The 18,749-nt window shown below is 36.0% G+C and overlaps 1 protein-coding gene and 1 pseudogene across 1 annotated transcript; both read left to right on the top strand.

Annotated features, from left to right (window-relative positions):
• Positions 1–14,327: 14,327 nt before the first annotated feature.
• LOC148205250 (uncharacterized) lies at positions 14,328–16,049 on the top strand (annotated as a pseudogene).
• A 77-nt stretch (positions 16,050–16,126) lies between these two features.
• Positions 16,127–17,433, top strand: LOC148205251 (uncharacterized). The gene is made up of 3 exons (XM_088116543.1): positions 16,127–16,428; positions 16,519–16,606; positions 16,699–17,433. Exons 1-3 carry the CDS (start codon positions 16,127–16,129, stop codon positions 17,431–17,433), a joined length of 1,125 nt encoding a protein of 374 aa, XP_087972669.1.
• Positions 17,434–18,749: the final 1,316 nt, after the last annotated feature.

The raw sequence follows: 18,749 nt of genomic DNA on the forward strand, positions 1-18,749 counted from the left end.
CATGCGAATCACTAGATAGAGAACAACCCTTACCAACCATTCACACAACGCCTAAACTCGTTGTACGAATGTTCAGGCAAAGAGCAAACCTCTCAAATCATTCGCATAGCGCACCAATTCGCTGTGCGAATGCTCTTGGCAGAGAGCATCTCGCCATAGCGACTTGCTATGCGAAACTATTCGCACAACGAGTTTGCATAATCTGCAGAACGAAATTCTGTAGATTTATGCAACTCAACCATAAAATACCAATTCTAACAATTATTTCCCAACTTCTAACACTCCTAGATTGTATAATATACCTATGTAGACTAGTCTAAGTGATTCTAAACCTTCCTAACCTCAATCTATAGTAGTTATGAACCAATTCCTATTCTAGAACATCTAATTCATCAACTTAAGGACCCAACTTCAAATCTACCACTTTGCACACATTTTTAACCATTTGAATGACTCAAATAAGTCACAATTGACTTACCCAAAATGTTCAAACAGACCAATTGAGTCCTTGATCTCTAGTTCTCATTTTCGCTACCTCACTTCTTCCAAATTGACTCAAAACATGCATAACTCACTTCTTCCAAGAAATTTCTAGAAACACCTATAAATCACCAATTTGTGATAGAGAACAACTCTTAGAACCTAAATTGAGCTGAGAATTGAAGAAGAAAGTTACTAGACACATGCAACAACACACTTTGCATGATCAAGACTCAAAAAAATGTAGAGAAAGAGGAAAAAAAGCTTACCAACTAGAATCAAGAAATTGATCGGTCAGTTGTGTAGCCCTCTACGCCGTGAACGTCTAAGCACCTCCTGATCGTCAATCAGACAACTCAGTTGAGAGAAAATCTAGAGAGAAGGCAGAGAAACGGTAGGGAATAATGTTTTAGAGAGATGAAGTGTTTTAGATTATGAACCGAGCTTTAGAAAGTTCTATTTATATTATAAGATTATTTTTAAAGTAAAATGCTCGTTTTATTATTTTAATACACATATCTACTCTATTACTCTATTTTCTAGGTTCTTACACTAGACATCTACTGATGGATGCTGATGTGAAGAATTTGCATATATTGATGGATGCTGGAAGATTCAGATGAAAGCATCTACTGATGGATGCTTCTTGATCAGGATTTTTGTGTTTTTGTTTTTTTTATTGCTTATTTGAATTTTTTTTTTATTTTGTTTTTATGTTAGCTTGTTTATGTACTTGGTTTAATGAATTGTGCTGCAATTGTTTGGTATGATGTGATAAACTGTTGTTTGTGATGAGTAATATTCTTGTGTTTGCTCTATTGTTCTACGATGCATGTTGAGTTAATGATTGGTGAGGCTTTTAAGCATAAATGGTGGTTGCTCATAATTTTTTTAAAAAAAACATATGCATGATTTCAGTTGTGCTTAATATGATGGGCAGGATGTTTATCAAATTATGGAACATGAGTTAACGTGTGCAAGTTTGGACTCCAGAGTTTGATTGATTGAATGTTATTGCTTTGGAAGCATGATTGATTTTACATAATTTTCTATACCACTTGCTTGCTTGTTACAAATGATCAAGCCCATGTTTTTTCTTCTCCCTTAGAGCCAATGTTTATAGGTGAACCCAATAAAGATCAATGTTTTCTCTAACCTTTGCACATTGAGCCTAAATTTGAAAAGTGGAAAAACCCTTTTTGAAATCCGTACCTTGAGTTAAGTAGAGTATGTTTTTGTGGTAATGGAGAATGGTTCAAGTTTGGGGTGGTGAGAAACCGAAAAGAACATTGTGAAATTCATTAAAGAGCATTGGGCAAAAGAAAGAGAAAAAGAAAAGGAAAAAGAAAAAGAGAAGAAAAGAAAGAAAAGAAAAAGGTTAAGCTCAATGCAAGTATAGTTGGGAATATTTTAAAAGTTGGTTTCTCACATAAACGAAGAAAGAGAGTTGATTGTTAATGTGAATAAATGAATTATGCACTCTCTTAACTCACGGATATTGTTGTCTAGAAAAACCAATTTTCTTCTTAGCCCAGCCTCAATACAAGCCTTGAAAAACCCTTGTGATGATAACTTGCTTGTGCATGTGTTTGATATATGGTTAAATGAAAGGCAAAGTTGATTCATGTGACATTGTGATGGCAGAGTGTAAGAGTGTCACCTCATTATTCACCTTTGAGTTTGAGTGAAGCACTTTTGAGTGCTTGAGTGAAACACTATCTTTGGTGAGGAATAGTTCCATGCATATAGGGTAACATTCTTGCTTGGTTGTTGATTAATCATGAGGTTTGCATCTGTTGTGTAATTCTTGATTATGTGAGCACCATAGTTGAAGCTTGATTGGCTAAAGCATCATGATATGTTTCTATTATGAGCATTCATGGGTGATTTACTTGTCTAAAAAGAAAATGTTTTTGATATGCTTGACCATTGTAGTATGATTATTTTATTTAAGCCAAGTTATAGTTTGCTTGAGGACAAGCAAAGTTTCAAGTTTGGGGTTGTGATAACGGTTGAAAATATCGTTATCTATGATTCAATTTTGATATTAAATCAACCCTTTGTTACTTAGAAGCTTGCTTGAACTCATGTTTTTAGTTTAGTTTTGTGGATAAGTGAGTAGAGGATATACTTAAGGATTTTATCACTAAATTCCCTTAATTTTGTAGGTTATTGTTATGATTTGGAAGAAGAGCAAAAGGACCAAGGAGTTGGAACCCAAAAAGGATAGAAAAAGCACCAGACCGAATGGTATGATGGAGGAGAAACCAGACCGAACGGTTAAGAATGCAGACCGAACGGTCAATAAGATAGACCGAACAGTGTGAAGGTGGTGGAACTAGGCCGAACGGTGCAACGATGGCCGAAAGGTTGGAGAAAAAGATAGACAAACCGAACGGTTTGTGAAAGGAGAAGCCGAGTGATGTGGTAGAAGATTGGACGAACGGTTAAAGAGTCAGACCGATCGGTCAACAAAGTGAAACCAATCGGTCTAGTACATTTGATGAGTACCATTCTGCACCGCACCACGCCCGGGCGCCTGATAACAGTTGAAAAACTGTTATTTTCATGCTTAAAAGTGATACTAAAAGCAACCTTTAGACTTAGAAACTAGCTTGAAATCATGCATTTTGTTTATATTTTCAGAAATAAGAGAGCTGGACAGGTTTATGCTTGATTTGAGTGTTTTTGTGCAGGTTTTGAGGTGAATTTGGTGAAAGAAGTGAAGAATGAGAGAGAGGACATTAGAAAAGACAAGAAAGAGTGCAAAAAGAGAAGTCGAAGGCACCGCTCAGCGGCAAACTACCGCTGAGCGGCACTCAAGAGGTGGCGTTGGAACCGCTGAGGGGCAAATGGCCGCTGAGGGGAAGAAAGAAGACGCGTAACCACCGCTGAGCGGTAAATGGCGCTGAGCGGCACTTTTTGGGCTTGGGCTTTTGCAATCCTTTGTAACTCTAAACTAGTATATAAGGGCTTGCACGTCCTTTAGTTAGGGATCTTTGGCAGAAACGAGGCAAACACTCTCTCTTTCACCCCTTTGAAGGAGGATCTTGGATGCTCAGGCTACCTCTTCACCTTTATTGGGTTTATTCTTTCATACTTTCATTGTAATTCATCTAGGTTCACCATGAATATGGTGAACTAAACCTTGTATGTTTGTTGGGGAATCAATGTAATCTCTTGAAGCTCTCATATATGGATTTGTTGAATACATCTTTGAATTAAGACATATGCTTTCTTTTCATCATTAGTTAGGGTTTTTCCTCTTTGCTCAATGCTTGCATTGTTTAACTCATTCTAATGCATGATTATTGGTTTTGTTGATACGGACACGTACGGGGAAATCTAGATCCGGGGAATTTCTCCCAATATTTTACTGACAATATTATATTGGTTGCCTTAAGCTCCTGCGGTAATGAACTAATCATTAGGAATGCTAGGAATTGTATGAACTATTTGATTAGGGAGAAGCCATCTAGAATGGTACATTAGTGAGTGGCATTAACAATGATGATTTGAATGTTGAATTCCTAAAATATATGAGAGTGGATGAGATGAAATTGACCCCCAACAACATATTCATTCATATATTCCATTGAAAGTGTTTATCTTTTATCTTTGCCATTGATCAGCGCCCCTTCAGGGGCGCTGAGCACCAGTTTTGACCCATACCATGCTTGGGCACCCCACTTAGGGTGCTAAGCGCCAATTTCGTGGGCTTGGACTTGTTTTCTATTATTTTTATGTTCTATTTAACGACTTGGACGTCCTAGGGATTGTATCTTTTGATTGCTTGAGCACAGAAACACACTTTTCACCCCTTGGGGGTAGATTTGGGGATGTGACAACTCTACTTTTCCTTGAGGGTAGATTTGGGGATGTGACAGCTCTGCTCTTCTCTTTCTAGGGTTTTTCTATCTCTTTCATACTTTCATTGTTCATCTAGTTTCTCCATGATGATGGGGAACTAAACCTTATTTGTTGTTGGGAAAGATGTAACCTCTTGAACTCTCATGTATATTGAATTGATTCTTAATTATTTATGCTTCTTTCATTAATTGTTAGGGTAATTCTTCTTCATGTATTGGTTGCTATGTTTAACACATTCATTAGCATGATGTATGATTTGTATGAGTATCGAAAGGTATCTTACAATTCATATTCTAGAGAATTATTCCCAGAAGCAGTATTGCTTAGGAATGAGGGTATGAGTTCTGGTTGTCTTAAGCTTTTGATCTTCAAAATTAATCATTAGGAATGCTAGGAATCGTATGAACAAATAATTAAGGATAAACTTTCTTCGTCGAGGAATCAGGTTTTAAGTAATTTAGAAAGTGACATTGACATTAATGAAGAAGATGAATTCTTATATGCATGAGAGTGATTACGTGAAATCTAAACCCCAACAACATATTCATCTCATATTCTCAACTTCGTCCATCCATTCTAGTGTTTAGCCTCAATTGATCAAATTGCATTCATGTTTATTTTTATTGCATTATGTTATTTTTATTTTTATTTTAATTGAAAGGTCCAAAATTTCCCCCCTCTCACTCTCGAAAAAAATACATTTAACTCTCGAGAAAAGAATTAAAAATTTCTGCACTGAACTTTCATTCCCGAACCTCTCCCTCTTCGCGAACCTTCATTCTCGCACCTCTTCTGCACTGAACTTCTTCACTGTCAGTCCCGCACCTCTTCTGTTCTCCCTCTCTGTCTTCGACTCCTTTCTTCCGCATCAGTGTTTCGTCGTGTGTTTTGCCATCGTGAGTTGTGTGGATTCAGATTTCATCTGTCGAATGCGGTGAGTAATCCAAGCTTTGAGGTTAATTTCTATTTTCATTTTCTCTTTTTGTTGTTACATTGACCTATTTTTGGTCATTGCTGTTTGGAGGTTTGATATCGCGACTTTGGAAACCCTAGGTTGGTTTCTTCGAACTGGAAGCTCGAGTTGTAGTTGCCTCCTGCTCGTTGTAAGTTTGAATCGCTTAGATTTGAGGTTTATTTCAGTTTTGTTTTCTCTGGGTGTTGTTACATTGACCTATTTTTGGTCGTTGTTGTTTGGAGGTTTGAAATCGCAATTTTCGAAACCCTAGGTTGGTTTCTTAGAAGTGGAAGAGATAAGCTCGAGCTGCAATTGCCTTCTGCACTTGGTAAGTCTGAATTTCTTAGATTGCGGTTTGTTTTTATTGGTTGTTATTGAAAGGTGATAAAAGGTCATATATACTACTTAAGTATATCTTGAATCAACACTTCCTGTGCTAATTAGTTGTTTTTAGACCATTATTAGTGTAGTGTCTTAAATTGATAGATTTCACTCACTTAGTTTAGTAGTAGTTTAAATTGTTTGGCTTTTCATTCTAAATTTGATTTGAATTTCACCAAAACAAGTACTTCTAAGTTGTGTTAGATGAACATTAAAAACTGTTTTAGACAACTTAGTGGATTTTTAGATTACCCTTAGATAGATTTTGTTGTAGTTAGTATGCATGTTAGTTGAACTGACTTTGTACTTATATTGGATTATGGATAAAAGATGTTTGGCACGTTCCATACAAGTTGATCGAGAGTTGGAGGTTAACGAACCTGATGGTGCAATGGTATCAAAATACTTTAATGTTGAATTAACCCAAAGTTGTTGATACACTTTAATTTCTATGAAAAGTAGGTTCACAAGTGTAGGCATGGACCCACCCTATATGATAAGATTATATAGCTTATTAAGTACGATTGTGACTTCAATTACAGTATGTAATGGTTGATTGTGTACATTTTTAATTTTTCATTTGCTTCCTTATTTCTTTAATTCGGGTCACCTCATTCGAATCTATATATTTGTATCAATTTTCAACATTTTAGACAACAGAACAATTCAGTCTTTCCTATTCGCTCTTTTAAAGTACAAGCATGTATCAAGATGATACATGTTACATATTCAATATTGGTCCCCTTTACTCAAATTCGTGACTCTAACACTTTTCGTTGTCATAAAAGATCCTCATGCCATGGTGTATACAACTGTGAGGCTCAGTAGATCAGTAGGTTTTAGATATCCTTCATCTTAGGGATAGCCTTAACCAAACCCAGAACCCCCACCTCCAGCCCAATGCTTGCAACCTGGTTAGGCTAATTGGGACTTAGCTCTGGAGCTTCATTTTCCACGCATTATATCACAATGTAATTAGAACATGGACTAACACTAATATGTATATTTTTTTTCCTAAATACCTTAATTTGTGATATCAAAAAACCCTAATATGTATATTTTTTTTTTCCGGGCACGAAATGGTGTGTGGTTTGGTCGGTGTATGGAACCCTTTGGGGCATTTTTAGAATATCTTCATTCAGCTGGTGTTGTATTGTTTAGTGAAGATCGAGAGGGCTTTAAAGGTATGTTTCCTATGTGTTTTAGTCTTTACTGCTGATTATTCTTTTGCTTTAATAGGAGAGTTAAGTGTGTTATTGTAATGCTTCATGTATGCTTGACTTCTATTATGTTCACTATTGGTGCATATATTATTTAAACATTGTCTGTCATAGGCCTAGTTTATATTGTTTTTTAGTTATGTTGGTAATTGTTTTTCATTTCCTGGCAAGTGAAGGTGAGATACCCATAAGTGAAAAAGAGGTTAAATGTCAGTTATTTTTTGTGTTTTGTTTAATTTGATGGCATTGAAGTGTTGAAAGAAACTTAGTCTTCTCCTACGTCTTTGAGTATGTTAGTGAGTTGAACCCATTGATTTGGCTGCAAGTACCACGGGATGACCAGGGTACTTGATTGTAGTTTCTTGACAATGTTTGAGTGAAAGTCCACAAGTTTTTCAGCCTTTGGAGGAGCCCTCTTTTTTCCAAACATGTCTAGCGAATTACAAACACATCAAAGTCACTTCAGATTTAACACTACACAATCATTGCACAACTTCAGTCTTGTGTTACTGTTAGTAGTCTTCAATGAATAAATTGAATATATGGAAATTTTTGTTTATCAAATTTAGCTGAGCGAAAAGTAAAGTTAGTGTGTTCATATCCACATACTTGAAGTCGAAAAAAACTTTGGAAAAGAAGGTAGTGATTACTCTTGACTTTGATCACGACAATGATAGTCCATCACTTTCTCCATTTTTTTTATGTTTCCTCCTTTTGTCTTTATAGTTGAATTAAGTAGATGAAATATGTCAACCTGAACTAGACTTATATCTATATTAACTAAGTTCATAAGTCTTACACTTAATCACTATTAAAGTATCGCCACGGTGATACTACAGATGAGTTTAAGGGTTAACACAGTTAATTAATATATATAATCATCATCAAAGATCATATAACTTTCGTTCCTCCGTCCTCTAGCTTCTCTATCAGCTTGCATATATCAATAACCAAACCATAAGTGTTTTTTATGATTAAAAACAAGCCTAGCTGCATATATTTTCATGCTTAAATTGCACTAAAACAGGATGCTTCCTATAAATTCTGTTCTGAATGAAAATAACAAAAGTAACTATAATTTACATCTAAAACCTTCCATAAGATTCTTGGTTTCCATAAGTACTGGTCACAAAAAAATTTGGACAATGTGTACCTTGGTTATGAGTCTTTGAAATGCTTCATTTCCATGCTCTTCCATGTACCTCTCAGCAGCAGAAAGGACGTCATCCTGCTTACTAAATATGTTATTTCGAGGAACATACCACATTTGAGAGGCTCCTGGAAACTTTGGCATTTGTGGATTCATATAGAATGGTCTAACATAGTGCCTATAAACATGTGTTGCCCCACTGAACTGTGGAAGAACTAGCCAACAACTAAGTATCAACTTGGCATAAGGCCAAATGGCAAGCCTGAAATTAGGAACACAATTACATTGGAAAGTTACAATTGTTTAGTTTCTTAAAACTTTTCTAGCCAATCAAAGAACTTGTGAGAGAACCTTTTGAAAATGAAAATTCCCCCCAAGTCATAACTAAAAGACTAAATGGTTAGTCCTTAGAAAATTATAATTAATTATGTTGCAGTCCTTAGAAAATTAAACTACTATCACTATAATTAAGAAAAAAATAATTAATTGAATTTAAGATAGCATAATAAAGCAGTAGTATGTGTTGTTAGTGGTCTTATGAAGAAGAAAAAGATGTTAAGAATAATATATTTGTTTGATCAGTGTGGATGGTTGTGTGTGAAAGTCGAGTACCCTCTCTCCTGAAATATATTTTTACAGTTTTTCAACATCAGACATTACAATTTATGCATATATTAATTGTCACAGCTTAATCCAAAATGTTCAGACCCCTTTTAGGTAAATCAATTTCATCACAAAGTCACATCTATGGGAGTTTCTTTTAATCAACAACCATATTTACTAAAATACAATATCAGGAATATTTTAATCTTTCACATGCAATGACAGAATGTTGTACTGGTGCAGAGAGGCACTTGTCAATTCATACTAAATTTGATAGGAAGTGTTTTGTTCTATTTAATTTATCCTTCACTAATAATTTATTTCAAAAGTCATATATATGTTGATTAATAGTGTTGGTGAATATGTATTATTTCAAAAGTCATATATATATATATATATATATATATATATATATATATATATATATATATATATATATATATATATATATATATATATATATATATATATATATATATACTGTAAGGTATGATTGAAGAGGAGCATAGAGAGGTGAATAATTGAGGGAGTTGTTTTGGCATTGAAAAGAAAGTAAGCTGATTTTTTTAATGCATTGATTGGACAATGCATTAATTCTCTCCCGTAGTGATGGTGCAGCAAAGTAGCTAGGAAGCAACTTCATTGGTTTATTGGAGCAATTTAACTCTCATTTTGGACACATTAGAATTAAAAAATATAATAGAAAATAAAAAGCAGGGAAGGGGAAGGGATGTCTGTAAAACCTGTTATATTTTAATTAATTTCACGTGCCAATTTTGGCATGGATTTTCCTATTCCTAATATTCTTTGGGTTTTACTTAGTGGAATTTTGTTAATATGTTTCACATTGATAGAAAAGTAGTTGAAATTCGCCTCCCCTCCAATACTTTCTTATAAATTGATATGCCATGTTTCTTTTGTAGTTGTACTTGGTATCTGCAATCCAGTATACACATGAACTATGTTTAAAGTAGCAGGTGATATGATAAGTAAAATGTACACAATTCCTTTTTTTGATGTTTTGCTCACTCAGTTCTATGGAACTAGTAATTTAAATATGTTCCAACTTCAACACTCTAAAATATGTTCCAACTTCAACACTCTAAATTTTCTTGTTCATTCCAAACTATATAAGTTAAATTAATTAGATTCTCTGAACCCAGGTCTAGTGGTTGTGTTTTGACTCATTAAGCACATTTTAGGCTACCTAGACTAGCTAGAATTAGGAATTTTATTCTGCTTTATTTTTTTGATATATTCTTTATTTTAGACTTTGATTAGGATCATACTAAACATGTTAGCTATTAAGATCATGCATTTAGGCATTACTAAACATTCAGACCCAAATTGCAAACATATGCATAACTACCTTGGTGTTCATACTTTAAAACTTGTTCATCCACTTTCCAATGACTTTTTCCGTTTTGTTGATTCCAGTAGGGATTTTATTATTCAAACATTTTTGTTTAATGTTAGATTCATGTTGGTATCATGTTTATACAGTTTTAAGTCATTTTACAGAATTTGACCGATTAAGTTGTTTTCTAGGTTCACATGCGTCTATAGAATTAGGCCTTTCTTATTCATTACACATTCTATCCAATTCTGCATTTGAGCATCTAATTAGCATCATATTAAGCATGTAATAATCATAAAATCATCCAAATATAACCTTCAATATATCAGAATTAAACTTAGGAGAAAACCCATTTTGATGTTAACACTAGTTTTGACTAGTTTGCTCTCAAATTTGGTATCACCACTGATTTTACATTTATGTTATTCCAGTACTGTTTTGAGCATTTTATTATCTTTCTTTAATGATGTCTGAACCCCCAATTACCCCATTCCATGCATTTTACATGTTTTGACTCATTAAGCACATTTTAGCCTACCTAGACTTAAGAATTTTGTAGTTGACTGCCCCTCTATTACTTTATTATAAATTGATATGTGATGTTGTTTCTTTTGTAGCTGCACTTGGTACCTGTAATCCAATATAGAACAAGCTTATTTTGACAATCAACCAAAGCTCCTAGTAAGACCTAAACCTTCAAACAATTGTACTTTTGCAAATGTATGCTTATGCAACTGTATGTAACATATTAGGAGGGTTATTTAGTTCTTTAAATGTTGATTTTTTAATTAAAATTATTTAGCTAAACAATTAAACACATCAACCACTATCTACCCTAATTTGATATTTCTTTAACTATGCTTGGTTGTAGTGAAGGTTTTAGCTCAACGTTGTAGGTTGGCCAATATCCTTCTATATTGAAAGCTTAAAACAATATTGTACATAGTGATTAATATAAAACAATAATATTGTACATAGTGATTTACATGTACAAAACAAGTATTAAGATAGAGACATGTTGAAAAACATTCTAAGATAGAGAGAAGAGGACCTAAATTAATTTAGGTTATTCTTTAGGAAGCCATTTGATAGGGTACGTGTCATAATATAGAGACGTATATTAAGCATTGGCTAATTGTTTTGTAATCGATTTATGTACAGAACATGGATCGTTCTCCACCAAATCGTGCATGGATGTACGATAGGTGTCATAGAGGAAGAGGTGCTTTGAAATAGGCTTTTGTATTAGGTGTTGAAGAGTTTATAACTAAAGCTTGTGAACAAGAACGTTATCGTAGAGATGGGGGTCTTCGATGTCCATGTTTAAAGTGCGATTGTACAAAGATTCTACATGAAAGAGTTGTGAAGGTTCACCTTTACAAGAACGGTTTCAAGCCTAATTATTTCATTTGGGAGGATCATGGGGAAAGATTGCCAGAAGATGATGTACAGAATCATCAAAGTTGGATGGCTGTAGAGACGGAATGTGGTCAAATTAACCAATTTAATACAATGGAAGACATGGTGCATGATGCTCTTAGGCAAAATGAGTCCTGCCAAGCATCTGCTTCTAATAACATTGAAGAGGCTCCGAATGAAGAAACACAAAGGTTTTTTAATTTTTTGTTGGATGCAAACCAGCCGTTGTATGGAGGAGCATCAGAATCGAAATTATCAATGTGTGTCAGACTGATGAGTCAATATTTTGTTCACTTCACTTAGTTTATTGTACCGAATTTAATTAGGAAATTGTGCTTAAATGTCCAGTATTTTCCCATTTTTCCTAATTGTGCTTAATTTGATCGGAAATTCTTATTTTAACTAATTTGAATGATTTGAGCTAATTATTTGCATTATTAATTGTAGGGAAAATTTTGGAAATACAATTTGGGACATTTAGAGGTAAAATGATTGAGGAGGTGTGGATGTAGTTTTTGGAGGTGCATGCGGTAATTTATTCTTGAAAAGAGAGAGAGCTACTGTGGGAGCCACCACATTTTTTGGCTGGAATGTGCAACACATATACATGATGGCTTCACATTCCCAGCACATTTTGGTGAGCACACGGCTCTTGTACTCAAATGTGTGAAATTGAAGAATATAGAATGGATGGGGCTGCACACGTGGAAGTGGAGAGAAGTCTTTCAATTATTTATTAAATTTTAAGAAGCAAGACTTTGGAACATTGCATCTCACGGCCTTAAGGCTGCCAACACAAAATGGAATCTATTTTTCTTTTAGCAAATGGAAGACAAGGGCCCACATTGAAGCACACGGCCCACACTTGGAAGTAGCACAGCAACACCACACAACTTTCGGTCTAGCAAAAAGAAGTGGCAGAAAGAAAAGGAAGCTTTCATTTTTGGAGAGGGGTGCACACGGGATTCCAGCATTCCAGCACACGTCCACGTCCAGGATGGAGCAACTCACGCTCCAACATTTTTTCCAGCAGCAGCAGCAGCGTGGAGCATCCAGAAATGAAGTGGTTCAACTGAAGCACATCCAGATTGGTCACGGCCCAGGTCCAGCAGGTGTGTGCTTGGAGAAGAAGGGAGGTGCAGCAGGGATGAGGCCTGGAGGAGAAGCACTTCACACGCACATAGCCTCCACGGTCCAGCTTGGCACTAGGGCACTTATACTTTTTGAGTTTTGGGGGGAGACTACGGTAGTTTTGGGGTACTTTTTCTTAGGGGCTGGAAACACTGTTTGAAGTTTGGAAGCAATGAAAAAAATAGGCACGCTGTTACGTTTTGAATTTGCCATTTAATTTCATTTTGATCATAAAATTTTTGAGTGAAGCTTCGGTCCGGTAATACTTCATTATTGAACTGCATAGTGATTTTTAATTTGGAAAGAAGATGCGCTGATTCCAGGAGCTGTGAGGAGCACTCGGTGAATCATTTTCATCTCAGCTGGTGATTGGAGTTTTATTTTCTTTGCTGGAGAGAAGAAAGCTGTTGAACACGTCCAGCATAGAAGTGGTACACGCTGATTCTTTGTGAAAGGAGATGGCTTTTACGGGGGAGAGCTGGGACGTGTTAGAACCGCCACTTGTCACGTTTTGTTTTCTTGGCTTGTGTTCTTGAAGTCTCAGAATGGTTTTTACGCTCATTTCATGATGAATGAAAGAAAAAGCTTCACTTTCTATTTTGCTGATTAAACATGGCCCTTTTTATTTCTTTGGTTCAAACAATTTTTAATTTGAAGAACGTTCACGGCTGTCACCTTCACTTGGTTTTTGGCTTTTGAACATTTTTTGTAATAGAAAGAGTTGCCACTAGCTGGAAGAAAGCCTCCAAGCTGCTGGAGGTCACGTGCAGCTGCCATGTGGAGAATAAGTCATCCACTTTAGAAAGCAAAAAGTGGCAGTGGCTGGTGAATTACGTGAAGAAAGAAGAAGCACCCACGTGATGCAATTCTTTCATTTCTCTGAGAATTTTTGATTTGATAGGAGTAGATAATGGTGCACGGGAAGGTGGATAAAGGTAAGGAAAAAGGATGTCTAGAAGAATGGCACATACGGTGGTGGATAAAAAAATGAAGATAGGAATTAGATTGGAGTAGGTGTCACAGCGTGGGAGAAACACGCACCCTAGGATGATGGGACGTGTGAAGCTTTGAAAAAAAAAATGAAAGTAGCCGATTCCAGGAGCTGTATGGTGTGCACGGGAAAGTGGAGCAGGGGAGTGGTGTCACGTTTCGGTTCCACCCACATGGCACTAGCTCTCGGTTTCTTTTTGTTTCAGCAGTAGGGGAATTGATTTTTTTTGTTTAAAGGTTAGAAGCATTGATTAAAGGAAGAGGAGAAATCAATTTTGATGGAGGAGGCCACGGTGAAAGAGTTTTAGAGGACAAGGGTGATTTAATTTGGAGCGACACATCCAGCTTTAAAATTGGTGTTTTAATTCTCAGTTTGCATTTAATTGTTTAGCTCAATGTTACACTTTCAATTTGGTTTAAGCATTTTTCATTTTAATGTTCTCTCTTTTTCTTGGTTGTGATATTTTAGTTATGATGTTAGCTTAAGTGATCAACTGTTTTAATCCTGTGTTTACATCCGTGTTTATGTTCCTGTTTTGATTTAGTTCACTTGCATTCATAAAAAAATCACAAACCCCCCCCCACTACGTGTTTGATCTGAGACTGAACCACAATTTGGTCCTTGAGAGACGACCTAGGAGTCACTTCCTAGTCTATACTGCATTCTTTTATGCACAACTTTTGTGGGAGGTGCGACCCTCTCAACACAGACTATTAGCTTGCAAGTCAAATTGGAATATTCCTAACCAATGCATAGATTTTATTGCAAAAATGGTTATGGATGCAACACCCATCAAATCAGGTTTGCCTAAAACATACTACGATGCAAAAAAGTGTGTATCAAAGTTGGGATTAACATCGCAGAGGATTGATTGTTGTGTGGATGGTTGCATGCTCTTCTATGATAATGAATATGGTAAGAATGATGGCGCGTTGCTTGAATGCAAAATTTGTGGAAAGCCAAGATATCAACCACGTAACACGGGAGCAACTACTACAAAACAAGTTCCTATGAAATCAATGTTCTATTTGCCATTAATTCCCAGACTACAAAGAATGTATGCCTCAACACAAACTGCAGGACAAATGACATGGCACTATCAGAACATGTCCTCGAATGGTGTTTTGCGTCATCCATGCGACGGAGAGGCTTGGAAGCACTTTGATAGAGTATATCCTGACTTTGGTATCGAGCCACGCAATGTATGACTCGGTTTATGCTCTGACGGTTTTAACCCATATGTACAGGCATCAAATATACCATATTCATGTTGGCCAGTTATTGTGACCCCTTATAATCTTCCTCTAGAAATGTGCATGTCTAAACCTTACATGTTCTTGACATGTCTCATTCCCGGGCCATTCAATCCAAAGGTTGGCATAGATGTGTACTTAGAGCCCTTGATAGACGAATTGAAGAAGCTGTGGATGGGTGTGATGACATATGATATTTCAAGGAAACAAAACTTTATTTTGAGGGCCATGCTAATGTGGACAATTAATGATTTTCCTGCTTATGGTATGTTGTCCGGCTGGAGCACTCATGGTAAACTGGCATGCCCACATTGCATGGAGCATACAAAGGCTTTTAGATTATATCATGGGGCAAAAAATTCATGGTTTGACTCCCATCGGAGGTTTTTACCGAATGACCATGCTTTTAGGAGGAATAGGAATGCTTTCAAGAAGGGGGAAGTGGAGATGGGTGACGCACCACCATATCTTACGAGACCAGAAGTTCGGAATAGAATTAATGATTATCCTAAAATAACTAAAAATGGTGCACCAAGAATTGATGGATACGGTGAGTGGCATAATTGGACGGAAAAAAGCATCTTTTAGGATCTACCCTATTGGAAGGATAATTTGTTAAGGCATAATCTTGACTTCATGCACATTGAAAAAAATTTCTTTGACAACATCTTTAATACTGTGATGAATGTTGCGGGGAAGACAAAAGACAATGACAAGGCCTGGATGGATATAGCTTTGTACTGTAGACGAAAAGATTTGGAGCTAAAAAGTCATAGCAATGGAAACATGTATAAGCCAAAAGCAAATTATACACTTTCAACAGACCAAACAAAACAAGTCTGTCATTGGGTAAAAGGTCTTGGGATGCCTGATGGATATTCTTCTAACTTGTCAAGGTGTGTTGATGTGAATAAGGGAAAGCTCATTGGGATGAAAAGTCATGACTGCCATGTGTTTATGTAATGCTTACTTCCTATAGCGTTTAGTTCTTTACCGTCTCATGTTCTGAATCCCATTACAGAGATAAGTCATTTCTTTAGAGATTTGTGTTCTACTACATTGAACAAGGATGACCTAGCGAAGATGGAAGAAAACATTCCAATCATTCTTTGCAAGATGGTGAGAATATTTCCTCCCTCATTCTTTGATTCTATGGAACATCTCCCTATCCATCTTCCATATGAGGCACGACTTGGTGGACCAGTCCACTATAGGTGGATGTACCCATTTGAAAGGTGACAATATGACATGTTATTGTTCAATTTACTAGGCATAATTCAAAAACCCTAACACATCAGTTTCAGATTTGTAGGTTCATGGGATATGCTAAACGTTCAGTAAAGAATAAAGCTATGGTTGAAGGATCTATTTGCGCATCATACTTGCACAGAGAAACAACTCATTTTTGTTCTCACTATTTCAAAAACTTCATGTTAACACCACAAAGCAGTAGAAATGAAGTAGACATTCAAATAGAAAGCTTTACGACAACATTATCAGTGTTTGACCAACCTGGCCGTCATTCTGGGAGGGAATCAACACATTGGTTAAGTGATGAAGAATTGAGATCAACTCATGTTCATGTATTGATCAATTACAATGAAGTTGAACCTTACCTTGAGTAAGCCTCCCAAAATAAATTATATTTCCCAATTCTTTCATTTGATATAATTAATTGTCTTTGATCTAATCTGGTCGTACATGTCGACAACTCATTCTTACATACCTATCAACTATCTGAGTCAAACAGTTCGACATACATACATGCTAATTTCCCATTGTGGTTCAGGCAAAAAGTACGACTTCCTATCATTCTTACACATTCATTTCTTCCTTAATTCTTTAATCATTACATTGTTGAATAGTTTCATATCCTGAATGGTTGTAGGTTCATAACGATCCTTTAAGTGTGAGGAACCAACATCTTAGAGATTTATCACTTGGTCCTTTAAGGTGTGTAAAGGAATGGCACACATTCTTTGCTAATGGATACAAATTTCATACCCATGCATGGAGTCAGGGCAAGAAGACAATAAATGGTGGGGTTCATGTTAAAGGGCTAACAGAAGGAGGGCAAGATGATTTCTATGGTGTCATTAAACACATTTATGAGTTGGAATACAATTCAACAACCACATTAAAGAAAATTGTATTATTTTATTGTGGTTGGTTTGATCCATCGAGAGTAGGTACAAGGGTAGATTCAAAGTATGGCATTGTGGATATTCGAATGGATAAAAGATATTTGTTGTTTGATCCTTTTATAATTGCACATAATGTACAACAAGTGTATTATGTACCATATCCTACATCACGCACGGACAAACGAGGTTGGTGTGTTGCGATAAAAACGAAGCCTAGAGGTCGCATTGATTCGAATGATGTAGAAGCCGATGTGCCATACCAAGTGGAGAAAATGTCACATGTTAATGACGTCATTGAAGTTGAAGAAGTAGTCCGATTACAAGATGTAGAAGCTGGTCTTGAAGAAGTGAACCCTAATAATATTTCATCATTTCAAGGGCAGATAGATGAAGATACAACGGAATCAGAAGAATACAATGCAGAGGGACAGGGTGAAGATGAAAATGAAGATGAATTTCATAGTTCTAGCACTGAATAGAGTTAGGGTGTGTTCCTCCTTATTTTTGTTGCATTTATAATGTTGTCCACAATTTTAAGTTCTTATCAATGTAAGTCTTAAGATTAAACATTTACTAATAGAGTTTTATTGCAAAGCCAGAAACAATGTGATTTCATCTGTTGTTGATGTGTTTGTTTGTACTCGTGTTTTTTGTTTGTTTTTGGAGTATAATATTGTTTTTGGTTTACTTGTTACACATTTTTATCTCTGATTGTACTATTTCTAAATTTTCTTTTCTTCTATTGTATAAAAATATATATTATGTTCAAGAATATGGCATCAGGTCCTTCTGGCCCTCCTATTCCACCTTCAGGAAATTCTGATAAGGGGAAGGGGAAGAAATCTTATGTAGTGAAGTTGATGACACGTTTCAATAATGAAATTGGTTCAACCAGTCAACCAACTACACCTACCTCTACCTCCACTGGTAGATTTGTTCCACCTCCATTAGTTGTTCCTGCCTTCACTCCCACTCCACATCAAGTTCCTACATCTACACCTACCTCTATTGGTACATCTCTTCCACCTCCGATACAAGTGCCTGGCTTGACACCCACTCCATACCAAGTGCCTCCTCATCGAATGGCTTCACTCTCTCCCAATGTTGGTTCTAACCCATCAACTCCCAGAAATATTGCACCATCACCTGGTATAGAGGATGCAGATCCACATTCTAGTTCAGCCGCCAATTATGTGGAAGAATGTTCCAATAGTCGTCCAATGATTACACCCGTTGGAGGAGGGTAAGAAAAAAATTAACTCAATTAATATATACACAATTCATTGTTGTATTATTGTAATGTTTGAGTTTAATTTTGTTTTAGGTTTTATCCTACAAAAACTGCATCGAAGGCAATCACAGCCACCATCAAGGAACAGTTTGATGAGCCATGGCTAACATGGGGCTCAATCCCTAAGTCAACCAGAGATGTCTTCTTTGAACGTTTTAAGGTAAACACTTTTCATTCCCAATCCTGTTACATTTAATTTATACTTTGAACTTGTTTACTTATTCAAACCTATTATTTCTAATATAACAGAGAAGGGTTTCATGGAAGCCTGAAGATGAGGAAAAGGTCAAAAAAAATTATCACACCAAGGCATCTCATAGACTCTCAGAGATGTATAAAAAAGCTAGAACTCTAGGAAAAAGACCTGATTGGCTGGGGGATGATACTTGGAATGCTCTTTTGGAAAAGTGGAACATGCCACTTTATAGACAAAAGTGTGAACGGAAAAGAAGAATCAGACATCTGAAAAGGGTGGTTGTTTGCACACTGGAGGATCTATAAGCG

This window comes from Vigna umbellata, chromosome 1 (genome assembly GCF_029865625.1).
Source record: "Vigna umbellata cultivar VRB3 chromosome 1, Vumbellata_1.0, whole genome shotgun sequence".
NCBI classification, from domain to species: Eukaryota; Viridiplantae; Streptophyta; class Magnoliopsida; order Fabales; family Fabaceae; genus Vigna; species Vigna umbellata.